This window comes from Pristiophorus japonicus, chromosome 22 (genome assembly GCF_044704955.1).
Source record: "Pristiophorus japonicus isolate sPriJap1 chromosome 22, sPriJap1.hap1, whole genome shotgun sequence".
Lineage (NCBI taxonomy): Eukaryota > Metazoa > Chordata > Chondrichthyes > Pristiophoridae > Pristiophorus > Pristiophorus japonicus.
Window position 1 is genome coordinate 3,516,327 of NC_091998.1, and position 20,156 is coordinate 3,536,482.

General features: G+C 47.5%; 1 protein-coding gene across 1 annotated transcript in view; it reads left to right on the forward strand.

The window, feature by feature from the left end:
• Window positions 1–3,403, forward strand: part of myoz1a (myozenin 1a) — a 28,644-nt gene extending 25,241 nt beyond the window's left edge. Inside the window, exon 6 of the mRNA XM_070865521.1 lies at window positions 2,820–3,403. Coding sequence (XP_070721622.1) covers window positions 2,820–3,051 — 232 coding nt within the window. The 3' untranslated portion in view covers window positions 3,052–3,403. The remainder of the gene's footprint in view (window positions 1–2,819) is intronic.
• Window positions 3,404–20,156: the final 16,753 nt, after the last annotated feature.

Genomic DNA, 20,156 nt, shown 5'->3' on the forward strand with positions numbered 1-20,156 from the left:
GGTCAGTTACAGCCGGCAGCTTATGCCTCCAGGAGTCTGTCCCAGGCAGAAAGGGGTTACGGGATGGTAGAAAAGGAGGCGCTCGCATGTGTATATGCGGTAAAGAAAATGCACCAGTACCTGTTTGGCAGGAAATTTGAGCTGGAGACAGATCACAAACCCCTAACGTCCCTTTTGGCCGACAACACGGCCATAAATGAAAACGCATTGGCCCACATACAGAGGTGGGCACTCACGTCAGCCGCCTATGACTATACAATTCTGCACAGACCGGGCACCGAAAACTGTGCTGATGCACTCAGCAGGCTCCCACTAGCCACCACTGAGGGGGCTACCGAGCATGCTGCTGAGATGCTCATGGCTGTTGAAGCTTTCGGAAGCGAAGGCTCACCCGTGACAGCCCGTCAGATTAAAGTCTGGACAAATAGAGACCTGCGATTGTCTCTAGTCAAGAAATGTGTCCTGAATGGGGACTGGGCAGCCACGTACAGGGCATGCCCTGAGTAATTTAAAAGATTTCACAGGCGCAGGGATGAACTCTCGATTCAGGCCGATTGCCTTCTGTGGGGAAACCGAGTAGTCATGCCCCAGATGGGCAGAGAGGTGTTCATCAGAGAACTCCACAATGAGCACCCGGGCATTGTCATGATGAAGGCAATTGCCAGGTCACACGTTTGGTGGCCAGGGATAGATGCAGACCTGGAACTTTGTGTTCGCAGGTGCAACACATGTGCCCAGCTGGGCAATGCGCCCAGGGAAGCCCCCCTTAGCCTCTGGCCATGGCCCGCCAAGCCTTGGTCATGCATCCATGTGAACTATGCAGGTCCTTTCATGGGAAAAATGTTTTTGGTTGTAGTAGACGCCTACTCCAAATAGATCGAGTGTGTCATTTTAAATTCAAGCACAGCCTTTGCCATGGTAGAAAGTCTACGGGCAATGTTTGCCACCCACGGTCTACCGGACGTCTTGGTCAGCGACAATGGCCCGTGCTTCACAAGCACTGAATTCCAGGACATCATGGCAGGCAATGGAATTAACCATGTCAGAACGGCACCGTTCAAGCCGGCCTCAAATGGCCAGGCAGAACGAGCAGTGCAGACAATCAAACAGGGGATGCTCAGAATCCAAGGGGGTTCCCTACAAACCCGCTTATCACGCCTCCTGTTGGCCAATAGATCCCGACCACACTCGCTGACAGGGGTTCCACCCGTAGAGCTGCTAATGAAAAGGACGCTCAAAACCCGGCTATCCCTTATACACCCCACCATGAAAGAAATTGTCGAGAGCAGACGCCAGCCACAATATGACTACCATGACAGGAATGCGAGGGCGCGATGTATTGATGTCAGTGATCCTGTTTTTGTCCTCAACTACGCTGCAGGGTCCAAATGGCTCGCAGGCACTGTGATTGTTAAAGAGGGAAATAGGATTCTAGTAGTTAAACTTACCAATGGACAAATCTGCCGCAAACACGTGGATCAAACAAAAAGGAGGTTCAGCAACCCCAGAGAAGAAGCAGAGGAAGAACACGATGTAGAGTTCACTCCACCACAGGTGACCGAACACTGGAACCAAGTAGAGGAGAGAGCAGTCGCTATGGGCAGTCCGGACAGGCCTGAGGCACCGCAAACAGCAGACACTCAGGCCAGCGCCCAACAACCGGAGCCCCAACTCAGGCGCTCTACAAGGGAGCGTAAACCACCAGAGAGACTCAACCTGTGATCCCAATAAGACTTTGGGGGGGAGGTGATGTCATGTATTCAACTATCATTGTAACCCATGTATAAACTGACCTAAGTTGTACACCGTGAGAACAATGACCACTAGGTGGGAGACACTCCTAACCTGGACCTTCAGGTATAAAAGGGGAAGCTCCACCCACCTTCATCACTTGAGTGCTAAGGAATAAAGGACAGGTCACAGACTGACCTTCTCTCAAGCATGGGCCTCGTGTGCATTTATACTGTATAGTAAGGATGTATCACTTATGTCACAACTTTAGCTGTTTGTGGGTTTTGGAGCAGCTGCCCGAGATACACAGTCCACAGCAGCTGTTGTGTTATTGAGCCAGGCTGACCGGGACAGCTTGGACCTCTGGCTGGGAGCTGTCTTGTGATTGAAGAATGCAGGCTCGGAGTGACCAGTGTATCACCATTCTCACTGAATTTCTAAAATAATAGTCACAAAGGGCCAGTCTTGCGTCTAACTGCCCAAAAGATGGTGGGAGTGTCAACACCATACGCCCCAAAGTCTCAACTGGACGTGAGCTGACTAGTCTGTAATTAGAATGTTGTTCAGTGACTTGATCCGGCCGTGTCACTGGATACCTACCACAGCTGAGTTTTTCAATCCCTGCCTACATTCTTCCAGCCAGAGCTGCCTCACTTAAAGAACTGCTGGAGAATAAAATACATTCAAATAAATCTGAACTGCATTTCAGATTAAACAACAATAAAAAGTTTCACAAATAACATCATATTGAGAAGCTGTGGACACTGGGTTCTTTAAATATTTACTTTTCATTGCAGTTTTTAACATCTGTCAATAACATTACACAGAATGACATCAAGTGCAGCTCAGAAACAGGCCACTCAGCCCGACTGCTCCGTGCCGGGTTCCTGCTCCACACGAGCCTCCTCATCTCACCCTCAGCATTCCCAACCAGGAATTATTTCCTCACTGATTGCCCTTGAATAGAGAGTTGTCTTTTACATTTCGATGGGAGAATGACGGTATATTTGCAAAAAGGATGAAAGAAAAGGAGGTTGTCTCATCCAATATTATAATCTAAAATCTAACGTGTTTAAAATCCTTTTCAGAACTGCTCTGCCATATGGAGGGTTTGAAAAGGCAGCCAAACTGATGACTTTTCAGCTCCCGGAATTTGATACAGCTCTTCCAGAACCTGAGCCCGTGGTCGTGTTCCAACAAGATATCAGTTGCCGGCCAAACTTTAACAGGACCCCTCTGGGCTGGACTCCAATGAGCACAGATTCTTTGGTTAACCTTGGAGTTGATCTGGAGTTCAATGCTGAAACCGATGACCTGTAGAGGGCTTGGACAAGCGGCCTCAAGTCACCTGTTTCGAGCGCCCGTTTGACCAGTGCTCAGGGGCACTTTGAAAACATTGTATTAGAAGTGAGGTTTGGCTATAAACTTCAGTGTATGAAATGTGCATTCTTTAACAGCTGATGGTTTCTCAAAAACCTTTTCCCTCATCCATTACTAACACATTTTGTTACTTTACTGAATACTCATCTAAAACAGGTTCCTGTGACTGCTGCAGTTTACACGGTTTAAGTAGGCAAGATTGATGGATATACATTTTTGCCTTGGCTGCCTCTAAAACAGTAATGTAGTCAGGCAACTATTTTCTAAACGAAATAAAAAGTTAACAAAAATATTGACTGTGTTTTGCTCTTTGTATGTGACACGTGGTCAATTGATGAATCTTGTAAAGCATTGTTCACATAAAACACCGAATCCAGTGATCCACACAGGAAGCAACTCTCCCAGTGCAACAACTCCAACTTGCATTTATATAGCGTCTTTAATGTAGTAAAACATCTTCACTCGAGCGAATATCAAACAAAATTTGAGACTGAGCCACATAAATAGATGTTAGGGCAGGTGAGAGGTAAGTTTTAATGAGTGTCTTAAAAGGAGGAAATAGAGGCGGAGAGGTTTAGAGAGGGAGTTCCAGAGCTTGGGGCCCAGACAGCTGAAGGCACGGCCACCAATGGTTGAGTGATTATAATTGGGGATGCTCAAGAGGCCAGTACTGGTGTAACGCAGAGATCTTGGAAGGTTGCAGGACTGGAGAAGATAACAGAGATTGGAAGGAGCGAGGCCATGGTGGGATTTAAAAACAAGGATGAGAATTTTAAAATCAAAGCATTGTTTAACCGGGAGCCAATGTAGGTCAGTGCGAGTTAGGATGCGGACAGCAGAGTTTTGCATGACCTCATGTTTACGGAGGGTAGAAAATGGGAGGTCAGCCAGGTACGCACTGGAATAGTCAAATCTAGAGGTAACAAGGGCATGGCTGAGGGTTTCAGCAGCAGATGAGCTGAGGCAGAGGCAGAGTTGGGCGATGTTATGGAGGTGGAAATAGGCGGTCTTAAGAACATAAGAACATAAGAATTAGGAGCTGGAGTCGGCCATATGGCTCCTCGAGCCTGTTCCGCCATTCAATAAGATCATGATCTTTGACCTCAACTCCACTTTCCCGCCTGATCCCAATATCCCTCGATTCCCCTGGAGCCCAAAAATCTGTCTATATCAGCCTTGAATATACTCAACGACTCAACAACCGCAACTTTTTGGGGCAGAGAATTCCAAAAATTCACAGTGCTTCACAAGCACTGAATTCCAGGACTTCATGGCAGGCAATGGAATTAACCATGTTAGAACGGCACCGTTCAAGCCGGCCTCAAACGGCCAGGCAGAACGAGCAGTGCAGATAATCAAACAGGGGATGCTCAGATTCCAAGGGGGTTCCCTACAAACCCGCTTATCACGCCTCCTGTTGGCCAATAGATCCCGACCACACTCGCTCACAGGGGTTCCACCCGCAGAGCTGCTAATGAAAAGGACGCTCAAAACCCGGTTATCCCTTATACACCCCACCATGAAAGAAATTGTCGAGAGCAGGCGCCAGTCACAATATGACTACCATGACAGGAATGCGAGGGGGCGATGTATTGATGTAAATGATCCTGTTTTTGTCCTCAACTACACTGCAGGGCCCAAATGGCTCGCAGGCACTGTGGTTGCCAAAGAGGGAAATAGGATTCTGGTAATTAAACTTACCAATGGACAAATCTGCCGCAAACATGTGGATCAAACAAAAAGGAGGTTCAGCAACCCCATAGAAGAAGCAGAGGAAGAACACGATATAGAGTTCATTCCACCACAGGTGACCGAACACCGGAACCAAAGGGAGGAGAGCCCAGTCACTGTGGGCAGTCCGGACAGGCCTGAGGCACCGCAAACAGCAGACACTCAGGCCAGCGCCCAACAACCGGAGCCCCAACTCAGGCGCTCTACAAGAGAGCGTAAACCACCAGAGAGAGTCAACCTGTGATCCCAATAAAACTTTGGGGGGGGAGGTGATGTCATGTATTCAACCAGCATTGTAACCCATGTATAATCTGCCCTAAGTTGTACACCGTGAGAACACTGACCACTAGGTGGGAGACACTCCTAACCTGGACCTTCAGGTATAAAAGGGGAAGCTCCACCCACCTTCATCACTTGAGTGCTAAGGAATAAAGGACAGGTCACAGACTGACCTTCTCTCAAGCATGGGCCTCGTGTGCATTTATACTGTGTAGTAAGGACGTATCAGAAACAACCTCACAGCATCTACCCTGTCAATCCCTCTCAGAATCTTGTATGTTTCAATGAAATCACCTCTTATTCTTCTAAACTCCCGAGAGCATAAACCCAATCTACTCAATCTCTCCTCACCCTGTCATCCCAGGAATCAATCCAGTGAATATTCATTGCACCACCTCTAAGGCAAGTATATCCTTAGTGAGTCTTGTGCAGCTGTACAATGTATTGATACATAAGGTCAATGTTGCTTAATAGGAATCATTGACTCGCCCCAGGTGAGACTATGGGGACAATGCATTATCCGCACGCACTAATTTTAGTAGAAACCCCTCACACGGTACAGGTGAATGTGCTTCACATGTGTATATTTACTTAACAAACATCTACCATCATTCAGTAACCAAGGAGGTAAAGCACTCAACCTTTTGCCTGACCAACAAACACATAAAACTGTTAAAATTCATGTCAAAGTCCACGTGCGAATATGAGTATTGAGATCACAGGCCCAACAAAGGTGCCTCTTTCTCATTTTTTGTTTACTAATCAGAAATGCAACTAGCCATCATCATCATCATCATACGCAGTCCCTTGGAATCGAGGAAGACTTGCTTCCACTCCTGAAGTGAGTTCTTTGATGGCTGAACAGTCCAATACGAGAGCCACAGACCCTGTCACAGGTGGGACAGACATTCGTCGAGGGAAGGGGTGGTTGGGACTGGTTTGCCACATGCTCCTTCCGCTGCGTGCGCTTGACCTTGTCACGCTCTCGGCGTTGAGATTCGAAGAGCTCAGCGCCCTCCCGGATGCACTTTCTCCACCTAGGACGGTCTTTGGCCAGGAACTCCCAGGTGTCAGTGGTGATGTTGCACTTTATCAGGGAGGCTTTGAGGGTGTCTACTCAATGGCAGCACTCTGGTCTCTGAGTCAGAAAGTTACAGGTTTAAGCCCCGCTCCCGAATATGAGTGTATAACCTCACCTGAGACTTCAGTCCAATCCAAAGGAGTGAGAAGTTAAATTCTGCCTGATCCTTTATAAGATCCCACGGTGCTTTTTTAAACAAGGAATGGGAGTTCTCCAGTTACCCAGTCACCCCTCAACCAACACTATCACAACAGACTGGGGGTGAAACTGGTCCTTGGCGCTAGTGAATGGGCCTCCCGTTTTACACTCCACACCATCGCTGTCACCCAAGACCAATTTGGAAAAATTCAGGGAGAAAAATGGACGAGGAAAAGACCTCAAGTGTCACAGATGAGGCCATGTGGCTGGGGCCTGTCGAGCACCATATGTTTCCAGCAAGCATAGTCGCTTGGCAACCACTGTAAAATTAGAACTGCTCTGGAGGACAAATGATTGCCAGCAAGTTGGTGATTGAGGAGCAATCTTCAGGAGAGAATTGGAAAGAGGAGCAAAAGTAAATAAAGAGAAATGGCTGTGTATTCAGAAAGCACAATCTATATTGTGAACCTCTCGAACAAATCCGTTCGCTTTGGGCCTCGTTTCATTCCCCTGTTACCCCAGTGACTTGGCACCTCGGTGTTTTCACTGAGAATATCGGGTGACGGGCCAAGTCCCATCGTGCAGGGCATCAAGAAGCTTGAGCAGGCTGGCAGGCAGGATAAGAATGTGACCGAGGCAACAGATGGGGAAAAGGAGAGATGAAAAGGGAGCCAATGAACCTCGATAAACATTGGGACATCCTCGTAGGATACCGCAATGTTCACGGACAACCTTGCTGCAGTTGAATGGCACTAAATGGGGGACATGGTTCAAACACTGACCTTCAGCCCTCTGTGATTTCAAGGCAGCCTGATATCCAGAAGCTCTTAAAGAAACACATATCACATTATTTTATTGTGTTTGCACATTCTGTTTACTTAACCTCAAGCATGAATAAATTGTTCTCAAAAATGTGCTTTGACCAATAGTATGAGATTTGCATTGTGTTCAAGGAGTTTGCTCAGATACCTCTGTGACATTGTTGCAACACAGAATATTGGCGTTCCCTCACACTGGGATTGAATCAACACAAACCTCTGCCACCCGAAAATCAGACTGGGCACTGCCTGACCAACCAAACCCGCGTATAATTCAAATACCTTCAGTAAGTCACACTCTGGGTTTCATAGGGTTGTGTTAGCTCACAATGGAGTTAATTTTAACCCTGCCCATTACACACCCACCCGTTACACACTCACCCATTACACACCCTGCCCGTTACATACCCACTGTTATACACCTGCCCATTACACACGCCCATTATACCCCCCGCCAATTATACCCCGTCTGTTATACATCTGCCCGTTACACACCCCGCCCGTTATACACCCAGCTATTATATAACCCGCCCATTACACACCCACCCGTTACATACCCTGCCCGTTACACACACGCCCATTATACACCCCGCCAATTATACCCCGCCCGTTATACACCTGCCCGTTACACACCCCGCCCGTTATACACCCTCCCATTATATACCCAGCCATTATATAACCCGCCCATTATACACCCGCCCGTTATACACCCCGCCAATTATACCCGCGCGTTATACACCCTCCCATTATATACCCAGACATTATATAACCCGCCCATTATTCACCTGCCCGTTACACACCCCACCTGTTATACACCCCGTCCGTTATTCACCCGTCCATTATATAACCCGCCCAGTACGCACTCCGCCCGTTATACATCCGCCCATTACACACCCCACCCATTACACACCCGCCCGTTATACCCCACCCGTTACATACTCGCCCATTATACACCTGCCCGTTATACACCCCAGCCATTATACACCCTCCTATTATACACCCACCCATTATACAATCCGCCTGGTACACACACGTCCGTTACACACCCCGCCCATTACACACCCGCCCGTTATACCCCACCCGTTACATACTCGTCCATTAGACACCTGCCCGTTATACAACCCAGCCATTATACATCCGCCTGTTATACACGCCGCCCGTTACACACCCACCCGTTATACCCCGCCCGTTACATACTCGCCCATTATTCACCTGCCCGTTACACACCCCGCCTGTTATACACCCCGTCCGTTATACATCCGACCATTATATAACCCGCCCAGTACGCACCCCGCCCATTACACAGCCGCCCGTTATACCCCGCCTGTTGCACACCTGTCCATTATACACCCGCCCATTATACAACCCGCCCGGTACACACACCCGTTACACACCCCGCCCGTTATACACCAACCCGTTACACACCCCGCCCATTACACACCCACCCGTTATACCCCGCCCATTAAATACTCGCCCATTATACACCTGCCCGTTACACACCCCGCCCGTTATACATCCCACCCGTTTTACACACCATCCGTTATACACCTGCCCGTGAAACACCCCTCCCATTATACACCCCGGCCATTATACACCCTCCCATTATACACCCGCCCATTAAACAATCCGCCTGGTACACACACGCCCGTTACACACCCCGCCCATTACACACCCCGCCCGTTACACACCCGCCATTATACACGCCGTCCGTTATACAACCTAGCCATTATACATCTGCCTGTTATACACTATGCCCGTTATACACCCGCCCATTATACAACCCGCTCGTTATACACCCGCCCGTTACACAACTCGCCCATTACACACCTCGCCCGTTATACATCCTCCCCGTTACACAGCCACCCATTATACACCCCACCTGTTACACACCCGCCCGTTATACACATTGCCTGTTTTATATACACAAACGTGTTATACACCCTGTCCGTTATACACCCAGCCTGTTACACATCTGCCCATTATACACCCGCCCGTTACACACCCCGCCCGTTATAAACTACCAAACTACAGAACCAGTGGAAAGCTGTTCAACCTTCGTCATCTCCAGGCCAGCTCCAAGACCACACCAACCTCTGTCGTCGAGCTACAGTACGCAGATGATGCCTGCGTTTGTGCGCATACAGAAGCTGAACTCCAGGATATAGTTGACGTATTTACTGAGGCATATGAAAGCATGGGCCTTACGCTAAACATCAGTAAGACAAAGGTCCTTCATCATCCTGTCCTTACAACATAGCACTGTCCCTCAGTCATCAAGATCCATGGCGCAGCCCTGGACAACGTGGACCACTTCCCATATCTCAGGAGCCTCCTATCAACAAGAGCAGGCATTGACAACGAGATCCAACACCGCCTCCAGTGCGCCAGTGCAGCCTTCGGCCACCTGAGGAAAAGAGTGTTTGAAGACCAGTCCCTCAAAACTGCCACCAAGCTCATGGTCTACAGGGCTGTAGTAATACCCACCCTCCTGTATAGCTCAGAAGCATGGACCATGTACAGTAGTCACCTCAAGTCGCTGGAGAAATATTACCAACGATGTCTCCGCAAGATCCTACAAATCCCCTGAGAGGACAGACACACCAACATTAGCGTCCTCGACCAGGCCAATATCCCCAGCATTGAAGCACTGACCACACTTGATCAGCTCCGCTGGGCAGGTCACAATGTCCGCATGCCAGACACAAGACTCCCAAAGCAAGCGCTCTACTTGGAACGCCTTCACGGCAAACAAGCCAAAGGTGGGCAGCAGAAATGTTACAAGGACACCCTCAAAGCCTCCCTGATAAAGTGCAACATCCCCACTGACACCTGGGAGTTCCTGGCCAAAGACCGCCCTAAGTGGAGGAAGTGCATCCGGGAGGGCGCTGAGCACCACGAGTCTCGTCGCCGAGAGCGTGCAGAAATCAAATGCAGGCAGCGGAAAGAGCCTGCGGCAAACCAGTCCCACCCACCCTTTCCCTCAACGACTATCTGCCCCACCTGTGGCTCTCGAATTGGACTGTACAGCCATCTAAGAACTCATGTTAAGAGTGGAAGCAAGTCTTCCTCGATACTGAGGGACTGCCTATGATGATGACACAACCCACCCATTACACACTTCCCATTATACAGCCCGCCTGTTATACACCCCGGTCATTATACACCTGCCCGTTATTCACCCGCCTATTATACACCCGCCCAATTTTCCTTTCAATTTGAGCGTATAATCAGCATCCAATTCATTATTGCCCAGTTAAAATTTCCACCAATATGTAGTGTTCACATACTGGCTTATTCTGAAATAATCTTCAAGTGTAAGATATAAAAACATAAGAACATAAGCAATAGGAGCAGGAGTAGGCCATACAGCCCCTCGAGACTGCTCCACCATTCAATAAGATCATGGCTGATCTGATCATGGACTCAGCTCCACTTCCCTGCCCGCTCCCCATAACCCCTTATCCCCTTATCGTTTAAGAAACTGTCTATTTTCACAGATTTACAACCCTCTGAGAGAAGAAATTTCTCCTCATCTCAGTTTTAAATGGGCGGCCCCTTATTCTAAGATCATGCCCTCTAGTTCTCGTCTCCCCCATCAGTGGAAACATCCCCTCTGCATCCACCTTGTCAAGCCCCCTCATAATCTTATACATTTCGATAAGATCACCTCTCATTCTTCTGAATTCCAATGAGTAGAGGCCCAACCTACTCAAACTTTCCTCATAAGTCAACCCCCTCATCCTTGGAATCAACCTAGTGAACCTTCTCTGAACTGCCTCCAAAGCAAGTATATCCTTTCATAAATATGGAAACCAAAATTGCATGCAGTATTCCAGTTGTGGCCTCACCAATACCCTGTATAGCTGTAGCAAGACTTCCCTGCTTTTATACTCCATCCTCTTTGCAATAAAGGCCAATATACCATTGGCCTTCCTGATCACTTGCTGTACCTGCATACTATCCTTTTGTGTTTCATGCGCAAGTACCCCCAGGTCCCGATGCACTGCAGCACTTTGCAATCTTTCTCCATTTAAATAATAACTTGCTCTTTGATTTTTTTTTCTGCCAAAATGCATGACCTCACATTTTCCAACATTATACTCCATCTGCCAAATTTTTGTCCACTCACTTAGCCTGTCGATGTCCTTTTGCAGATTTTTTGTGTCCTCCTCACACATTGCTTTTCCTCCTATCTTTGTATCGTCAGCAAACTTGGCTACGTTACACTCGATCCCTTCTTCCAAGTCATTAATATAGATTGTAAATAGTTGGGGTCCCAGCACTGATCCCTGCGGCACCCCACCAGTTACTGGTTGCCAACCCGAGAATGAACCATTTATCCCGACTCTCTGTTTTCTGTTAGTTAGCCAATCCTCTATCCATGCTAATATATTACCCCCAACCCCGTGAACTTTTATCTTGTGCAGTAACCTTTTGTGTGGCACCTGATCAAATGCCTTCTGGAAATCCAAATACACCACATCCACTGGTTCCCCTTTATCCACCCTGTTCGTTAGATCCTCAAAGAACTCCAGCAAATTTGTCAAACATGACTTCCCCTTCATAAATCCATGCTGACTCTGCCTGACCGAATTTTGCTTTTCCAAATGTCCTGCTACTGCTTCTTTAAAAATGGACTCCAAATGATGGAGTGTAACGTCAGTGAATGAAAGGGAATGCAATAAAACACAAGTAAAATAGTCCACGAGTATAATCTGAGCTGAGATCAAAAACAAAATCGCAGATGAAGCACTTACGGCCCAAGATTCCGTTGTGTACATCATGTTATTGCTTCCGTCTGTTTGCAACATAGCCTGGACTACAGAGCAACAACTTGTAGTGCGAATGAGCAAGAAAATCCCAGCTGTTTCATCAAATTTTATTCCTCTGAGTCAGAAGCAAAAACACCGTAACTTGCAGGTGTGATGTAGCTGTACGGAGGGCAGTGAATATAATGCCAGGCCCCATTAGTCAGATGGAGTTAAAAGTCATTCACAAGAAAATCAAACACAATTAATTTGCAATAATAGCTGCATTCACTGCGCTCTTACTTCACATATCGTGCAATACTGCAGTATTACATTCCAGTTTGATATCCACACGAGTAGTTGGGATCAGGACAACAGATTGGTAACAGAATATATCTTGAAATTGAAAACGAATAATCTCTTAAAGAAAGAAAGTGCCTTTCAAAACCTCAGTACGTCCCAAAACACTTTACAGCCAATGAAGTACTTTTGAAAGTGTAGTTACTGTTGTAATGTGGGGAACACAGCCGCCAATTTGCACACGGCTAGCTCCCACAAACAGTAATGAGATCATGTCCAGAAAATCTGTTGTTGTGATGTGGATTGAGGGATAAATATTGGCCAGGACACCGGGGAGAACTCCCCTGAAATAGTGCCATGTGATCTTTTACGTCCACCTGAGAAAGAAAATGGGGCCACAGTTTAACATCTCATCTGGAAGATGGCCCCTCCAACAGTGCAGCGCTCCCTCAGTACTGACCCTCCGACAGTGCAGCGCTCCCTCAGTACTGACCCTCCGACAGTGCAGCGCTCCCTCAACACTGACCCTCCGACAGTGCAGCGCTCCCTCAGTACTGACCCTCCGACAGTGCAGCGCTCCCTCAGTACTGACCCTCCGACAGTGCAGCGCTCCCTCAACACTGACCCTCCGACAGTGCAGCGCTCCCTCAGTACTGACCTTCCGACAGTGCAGCGCTCCCTCAGTATTGCCCCTCCGACAGTGCAGCACTCCCTCAGTACTGCCCCTCCGACAGTGCAGCGCTCCCTCAGTACTGACCCTCTGACAGTGCAGCGCTCCCTCAGTATTGCCCCTCCGACAGTGCAGCGCTCCCTCAGTACTGACCCTCCGACAGTGCAGCGCTCCCTCAGTACTGACCCTCCGACAGTGCAGCGCTCCCTCAGTACTGACCCTCCGACAGTGCAGTGCTCCCTCAGTATTGCCCCTCCGACAGTGCAGCACTCCCTCAGTACTGACCTTCCGACAGTGCAGCGCTCCCTCAGTATTGCCCCTCCGACAGTACAGCACTCCCTCAGTATTGCCCCCCGAACAGTGCAGCACTCCCTCAGTATTGCCCCTCCCCGAACAGTGCAGCACTCCCTCAGTAATGCCCCTCCGACAGTGCAGCACTCCCTCAGTATTGCCCCTCCGACAGTGCAGCACTCCCTCAGTACTGACCTTCCGACAGTGCAGCACTCCCTCAGTATTGCCCCTCCCCGAACAGTGCAGCACTCCCTCAGTAATGCCCCTCCGACAGTACAGCACTCCCTCAGTATTGCCCCCCGAACAGTGCAGCACTCCCTCAGTATTGCCCCTCCCCGAACAGTGCAGCACTCCCTCAGTAATGCCCCTCCGACAGTGCAGCACTCCCTCAGTATTGCCCCTCCAACAGTGCAGCACTCCCTCAGTATAGACTCTCCGACAGCGCTTCCTCAAAGGCGAGAGTATTACCCACAGAGCTATGGCTGACACAACATAACCAGCTGCTTCCAGGTTCGATTCCCAGTCTGTGCCTAGTTAGCCGACTTTAGCTGGGGTGGAAGCACATTCCGACTGTAGGTCCTTAGGGCTCAGGAAGGGGAAATCGACCAGGATTCCCAGTCCTGATCGAAGGTCAAGTGGTGTCCGTAGTGAGTGAGGATAGGAACAGGCTACAATGCGATTATTGTGTTCCTAACACAGATGAGACTGTACACCGGGAGGTTAAAGTAACAGTGACCTCAGTCTTTATTAAGACACTCCAGAGTGAAGAACAGGCCTTAGGGGCTGGCTTATATACACTGCTCCCAAGAGATGCTGGGATCCCTTGGGACTTCAGGGGATGCGCTCCCTGGTGGTGGAACATGGGAGTGCATGCTTTACAGGTACACAACAGTGATGTCTCTCCATCAACAAGTAATCTCACTGACTCAAACACAAGGTTATGGTGCATGACTGTTTTTTAGACCGGAGGGAGGTATACAGTGGTGTTCTCCAGGTTTCAGTTCTAGGACCACTGCCCTTTTTGATATACAGTAATGAATTGGACTTGGATGTACAAGGGACAATTTTGAAATTTGCAGATAACACGAACAGTGAGGAAGCTAGTAATAGACTTCAAGAGGACATAGACAGTGTGGTGGAATGGGTGGACACTTGGCAGATGAAATTCAATGCAGAAAAGTGTGAGGTGATACATTTTGGTGGGATGAATAAGGAGAGACAATACAAGCTAAATGTACAATTTTAAAGGGGGTGCAGGAACAGAGAGAGCTGGGCGTGTTTGTGCACAAACCTTTGAAGATGGCAGGGTAGCTTAGCATATGGGGTCCTGGGCTTTATAAATAGAGGCATAGAGTGCAACAGCCAGGAAGTTTGTACCCAGCTGGAGTATTGTGTCCAGTTCTGGGCAACAAACTTTAGGAAGGACGTGAAAGCTTTGCAGATGGTACAGAAGAGATTTACTCGAATTAAGAACATAAGAACCAAAGAAATAGGAGCAGGAGTCGGCCATTCGGCCCCTCGAGCCTGTTCCGCCATTCAGTAAGATCATGGCTGATCTTCTACCTCAACTCCACTTGTCTTCTACCTCAACTCCACACCTTAGGAAGGATATATTTACCTTGGAGGAAGTGCAGCGTAGGTTTACCAGAATGATACTCGACTTCAAGGGTTAAGTTACGAGGAGGGATTACATAAATTAGAGTTGTATTGCCTAGAATTTAGAACATTAAGTGGTGATCTGATCAAAGTTTTCAAGATATTAAGGGGAACAGATAGAGAGAAATTATTTCCGCTGGTTGGGGAGTCTAGGGCTGGGGGGCATAATTCAAAAATTAAAGCCAGAGTCTGGAATGTAATTAGGAAACACTTTGACACACAAAGGGTGGGAGAAGTTTGGAACTCTCTTCCGCAAACCGCAATTGATGCGAGATCAATTGTAAATTTTAAATCTGAGATTGATAGCTTTCTGTTAACCAAAGGTATTGAAGGATATGGGCCAAAGATGGGTATATGGAGTTAGGTCGCAGATCAGCCCTGATCTCATTGAATGGCGGAACAGGCTCGAGGGGCTGAATGGCCTCCTCCTGTTCCTATCATCCTAAGAGGAGAATGGATAGAGGTGTTTAAAATGATGAAGGGTTTTGATCGAGTAAATAAGGAGAAACTGTTTCCAATGGTTGAAGAGTCAATTACCAGAGGACACAGATTCAAGGTGATCGCCAAAGAGCCAGAGACAACATGAGGAAACATTTTTTACGCGGTGTTGTGATTGGGAATGCGCTGCCTGATTCGATCATAACTTTAAAAAGGGAATTGAAGAAATACTTGAAGGGGAAAAATGTGCCGGGCTATGGGGAAAGAGCGGGAGAGTGGGACTAACTGCAGAGCTCGACCAAAGGGCCGGCACAGGCACGATGGCTGAATGGCCTCGTTCTGTGCTGTATCATTCTATGATTCTATAACTTGTGGAACTGTTTCACAACAAGAGCCAGCACCCTTTGCCAGGGAGAGGATAAGGATCTGATTGTGCTCATATATAAAAATTACTGGGACTGATTTACCCAGCATAGAATTACATAGTAATTACACAGTATTTACAGCACAGCAACAGCTCATTCGGCCCAACTGATCCATGCCGGTATTTATGCTCCATACAAGCCTCCTCCCACCCCTCTTCATCTAACCCATATCAGCATATCCTGTGATTCCTTTCTCCCTTATGTGTTTATCTAACTTCCCTTTAAATGTATCGAATGCTATTCACCTCAACCCCTCCCTGTGGCAGCGAGTTCCGCATTCTCACCACTCTCTTGGTGAAGAAGATTCTCCTGAATTCCCTTTTGGATTGATTGGTGACGATCTTATATTTATGGCCCCGAGTTCTGGTCTCCCCCACAAGTGGAAACATTTTCCCTCCTACTCCAGTATCAAACCCCTTTATAATTTTAAAAACCTCGTTTAGGTCACCCATCGGCCTTCTCTTTTCTCGAGAAAAGAGCCCCATTCTGTTCAGTGTTTCCTGATAGGTATAATCTCTCAGTTCTGGTTTCATCCTTGTAAATCTTTTTTGCACCCTCTATATCCTTTTTATAATATGGAGACCAGAACTGCACAATGCTCCAAGTGTGGTCTAACCAAGGTTCGATTCAAGTTTAATATAACTCCTCTGCTTTTCAATTCTACCCCTCTAGAAGTGAATCCCAGTGCAGTGCAGAAACGTTGTTGTAGGATTCTGTCAAGTCAGCACGTTGGATAAAACCAACACGACGTTCTACACTTTCTGGTTAAACCTGTAGGTGCAACTGCAAGCTGTACTTTGGAATGATGGGATGGGCGTTTGGTCTTGCAGTTCATGTCTGGGTTGCAGCAGCAGGGGGAGCTCTAGACAGCGGCTGGGCCTTTCTTCTCTCTGCAAGCAGATTGTGTCGCAGAATGACCTAAAATCAGGAGTCGATAACTTCTAAAAAGCATAAAGATAAATCGATAAACTGCCTGCTTCAGCCTAGGAATCTGCTCTTTTGGAGAGTTTGAATTCTCAGGGCTGTGAAGGTGCCGCAGTGCCATTTGTCAAGGATTATTCACTGGGGCGTGCTCCATGTCACTGTGAAGGAAGAGTTTCTCTTCCCAACCAGAGAATTAATTACTGCGCCAATAACAGCCGCCTACCCTCCAGAAATCATTCGCAAAAAACACTAATACTTTCTCAATTCTTTTTTGTAATTCACTGTGGTATTGGTTTATAAAAGAAAGGGTTCTGCGACTTTGCAGAGTACAAACGTGTAGGCCGAGAAATTGAGGAGCAAGAAGGCCTCCGAAGCCTCCAACATGGCGGGCAGGAAGCGCGCATTCGTTGCAAGCGTGTCCGCCATATTGGTAAAGGCCCAAACATCGGCATGCAGAGCTCGAGCCTGAAACAGGCGTTAGACCCTTAGCATCACCGAACACTCCCACCCCGGCCGCCCATCTCCCCCGTTAGTGAACCAGTTGGTGTTTATGACAATCCGGTAACTTTCATGGTTTTTTTTAGTGCAAGTCCTCAAATTGCCATATTTATTGAATTTAATTTCTTATGACCTCTGTGACAGCAAGTCAGCAACAATGATTTACATTTATATAGTGCCATTACTGTCGAAAAACATTCCAAGATGCTATACTCACAGAGGTGTAATCAGACAAAAGTGGATGCCAAGCCAAAGAAAGAAAATATTCCTTTGAATATATCAGCCGTGGCTCAGTGGGTAGCACTGAATCAAAAGGTTGCGAGTTCAAGTCCCACTCCAGGAACTTGCAACACATAAATCTAGGCTTACATTCCAGTACAGTACCGAGGGAGCACTGCACTGTCAGAGGTGCCGTCTTTCAGATGAGACTTTAAACCCACGCCCCGTCTGCCCTCTCAGGTGGATGTAAAAGATCCCACGGCACTATTTCGAAGAAGAGTGGGGGAGTTATCACCAGTGCCCAGGCCAAAACTTAACCTTCGCTTAACATCCCAAAAACAGATTATCCGGGTCTCTATCACACTGCTGTGTGTGGGAGCTTGCTGTGCGCAAATTGGCTGCTGGGCTTCCTACATTACAACAGCGACTACACTTCAACAGTACTTCATTGGCTGTAAAGCGCTTTGGGACGTCCTGAGGTTGTGAAAGGCGCTATATAAATGCAAGTCTTTCTTTGAATGTGAAGCACTTTGGACATCCTGTAATAAGGTACAATAGAAACGTAATAAAAACCTTGGCCTGTGTGTTATCCTGTGCATAAGATATACTTTAAAATCTGTGGCAGTGGTTTTATATTCAGCCTGGGTCTCTTTAGGTTCACTGGCTGTATTGGGACAGACTCAATGGTTAATACGCTCTGTGTAATTGACATGATAACATTCACTCTGAAATACTAATGTGACTCAGTGACTGGCAGGTTAAAATGATTAGTTGGTTACCGAGTAAAATGATCGTCAGTGTATATTTTACATAGAATAATGGGCACCTGGGACTGATTGCAAGAAACAATCTTATTGTCATAAATCATGAGCAGTAATGACTGTAACACAAATTCAATGACAAATCCGCTGATGTTAATTTGCCACGAATGAACCCATGACTCTGCAGTTTGAGTTACATGATATTAAAATTTCATCAGCTTGATACAATTTTCTTTTATTTCTCTGGTGGTTGCCGACAGACAGGGAGAACCAGGAATAATGATCGGGATGTAATTGCTGCCAGTTTATTGAATGATAATCAATTCTTCGCTTACTGAAGTAGGACATATTAAAATTTCAATATTCAGTGCATTGAAGGCTGAGAAATAACTAATTGCTGGATAAATATGTTGGGAAATAAAAACTGCAAATGCTGGAAATCCAAACTAAAAGCAGAAAATTCTGGCGATTCACAGCATCTATAAAGAGAAAGGATCTGCTTTGCGATCCTGGTTGGGGGAGAGAGGTCCGAGGGTCGCTGACGGAGCCCTGAGGAAACTCCTGCCCTTTGGGGCCCAGAGGGAAACCCACTCCTGGTCCCGCTGCTCCTTCCTGCCCCGGCGCGCCCTTCGATGATAACTAGGGGTGCACAACACGATCGCCGAGTGTTAAAGTAGCCTGAGTGTCGTCAGCGGATGCCGACCATTGGATTTCAATGAGGCCCTCTCTGGGCGGCCAGAACCTGCCTGTTAAAATGGCCGTGACACGATGGCAGCCAGGAACAGGTGAGCGGGCCATTGCGAGCCGGAGGGCTGGGGATGGGGGGTTAAAATCGAAGCTTTAGTCTTGGCCGCTTTCGCAGGACAGAAGTCTACCTGAGCATAGAGTAATACACGTCCGCTACATGATTATAACCTCCTGTGGTCATACAATACTGAATCAAACTTACCCTAAACATTGCCATGGGTGTTTTATATAGAATTATATTGAGTCTACAACATAGAAAGAGGCCATTCGGCCTAACTGGTCCACACCAATGTTTAACTTCCACACGAGCTCTTCACATTCATCTGAATCTCACCCAATCAGCATATCCTTCTTCCTCGTGTTTATCCAACTTCCCCTTAAATGCATCTATACTATTCGCCTCAACCATTCCCTGTGATAGCGAGTTCCATATTCTCACCACTATCTGGGTAAAGAAGTTTGGATGTTACATATGAGAAGAGATTGAGTGTAACGCTCTCCACAGTTGGATAGCCTGATAGCATTTTGTTACTCTTATAATAAATGGTCAGACTGAGTACTGTGTGTAATGAGCAAGTGTGACCTTAGCTCCTTTATTAAGGTTCGAGAATTCAGGTACCTCGTGGCTGTCCTGCTTATATACTGTGCTCCCAAGGGATGCTGGGATCCCTTGGGACTCCAACAGGTAGGCCCTCTGGTGGTCAGGTGTGATACAGGTTACAAGGGGTTAAACATATAATATCACTCCCCCGTGAAGTCAACAATACACTTATTTACAAGGTGAGACGATCTGGGGCTTTGCGCTCCCTCGTCGATTGTCTCGGTACAAATGTTGGTGTGGGTGGGTTGGTCAGTTCTTCATTGGGCTGTTGGGCAGCTGACCTTGCAGGTGCTGGGGATGATGAGTTCTGTTTTGTGGTCAACCATGATGTCAGTTGCCACTTGTGTGTGTGGAGGGTCAAAGTTGGTGGTGTCCTCTTCAGGTTGTTTGTAGTTGTTGGTGATCCGCAATTTGATTTGGTCCAAGTGTTTTCTGTGCGTTTGTTCATTGGTCAGTTTGACCTGACATACCCTACTCCCCTCTTTAGCTGTGACTGTGCCAGCGAGCCATTTGGGACCATGTCCATAATTGAGCACAAACACAGGATCATTGATCTCAATATCGCGTGACAAATTCGCGCGGTCATGGTACACACTTTGTTGATGCCGCTTGCCCTCCACGTGATCATTGAGATCAGGGTGGACCAGAGAGAGCCTTGTTTTAAGCGCCCTTTTCATGAGCAGCTAGCTGGGGGAATCCCGGTGAGTGAGTGGGGTCTGG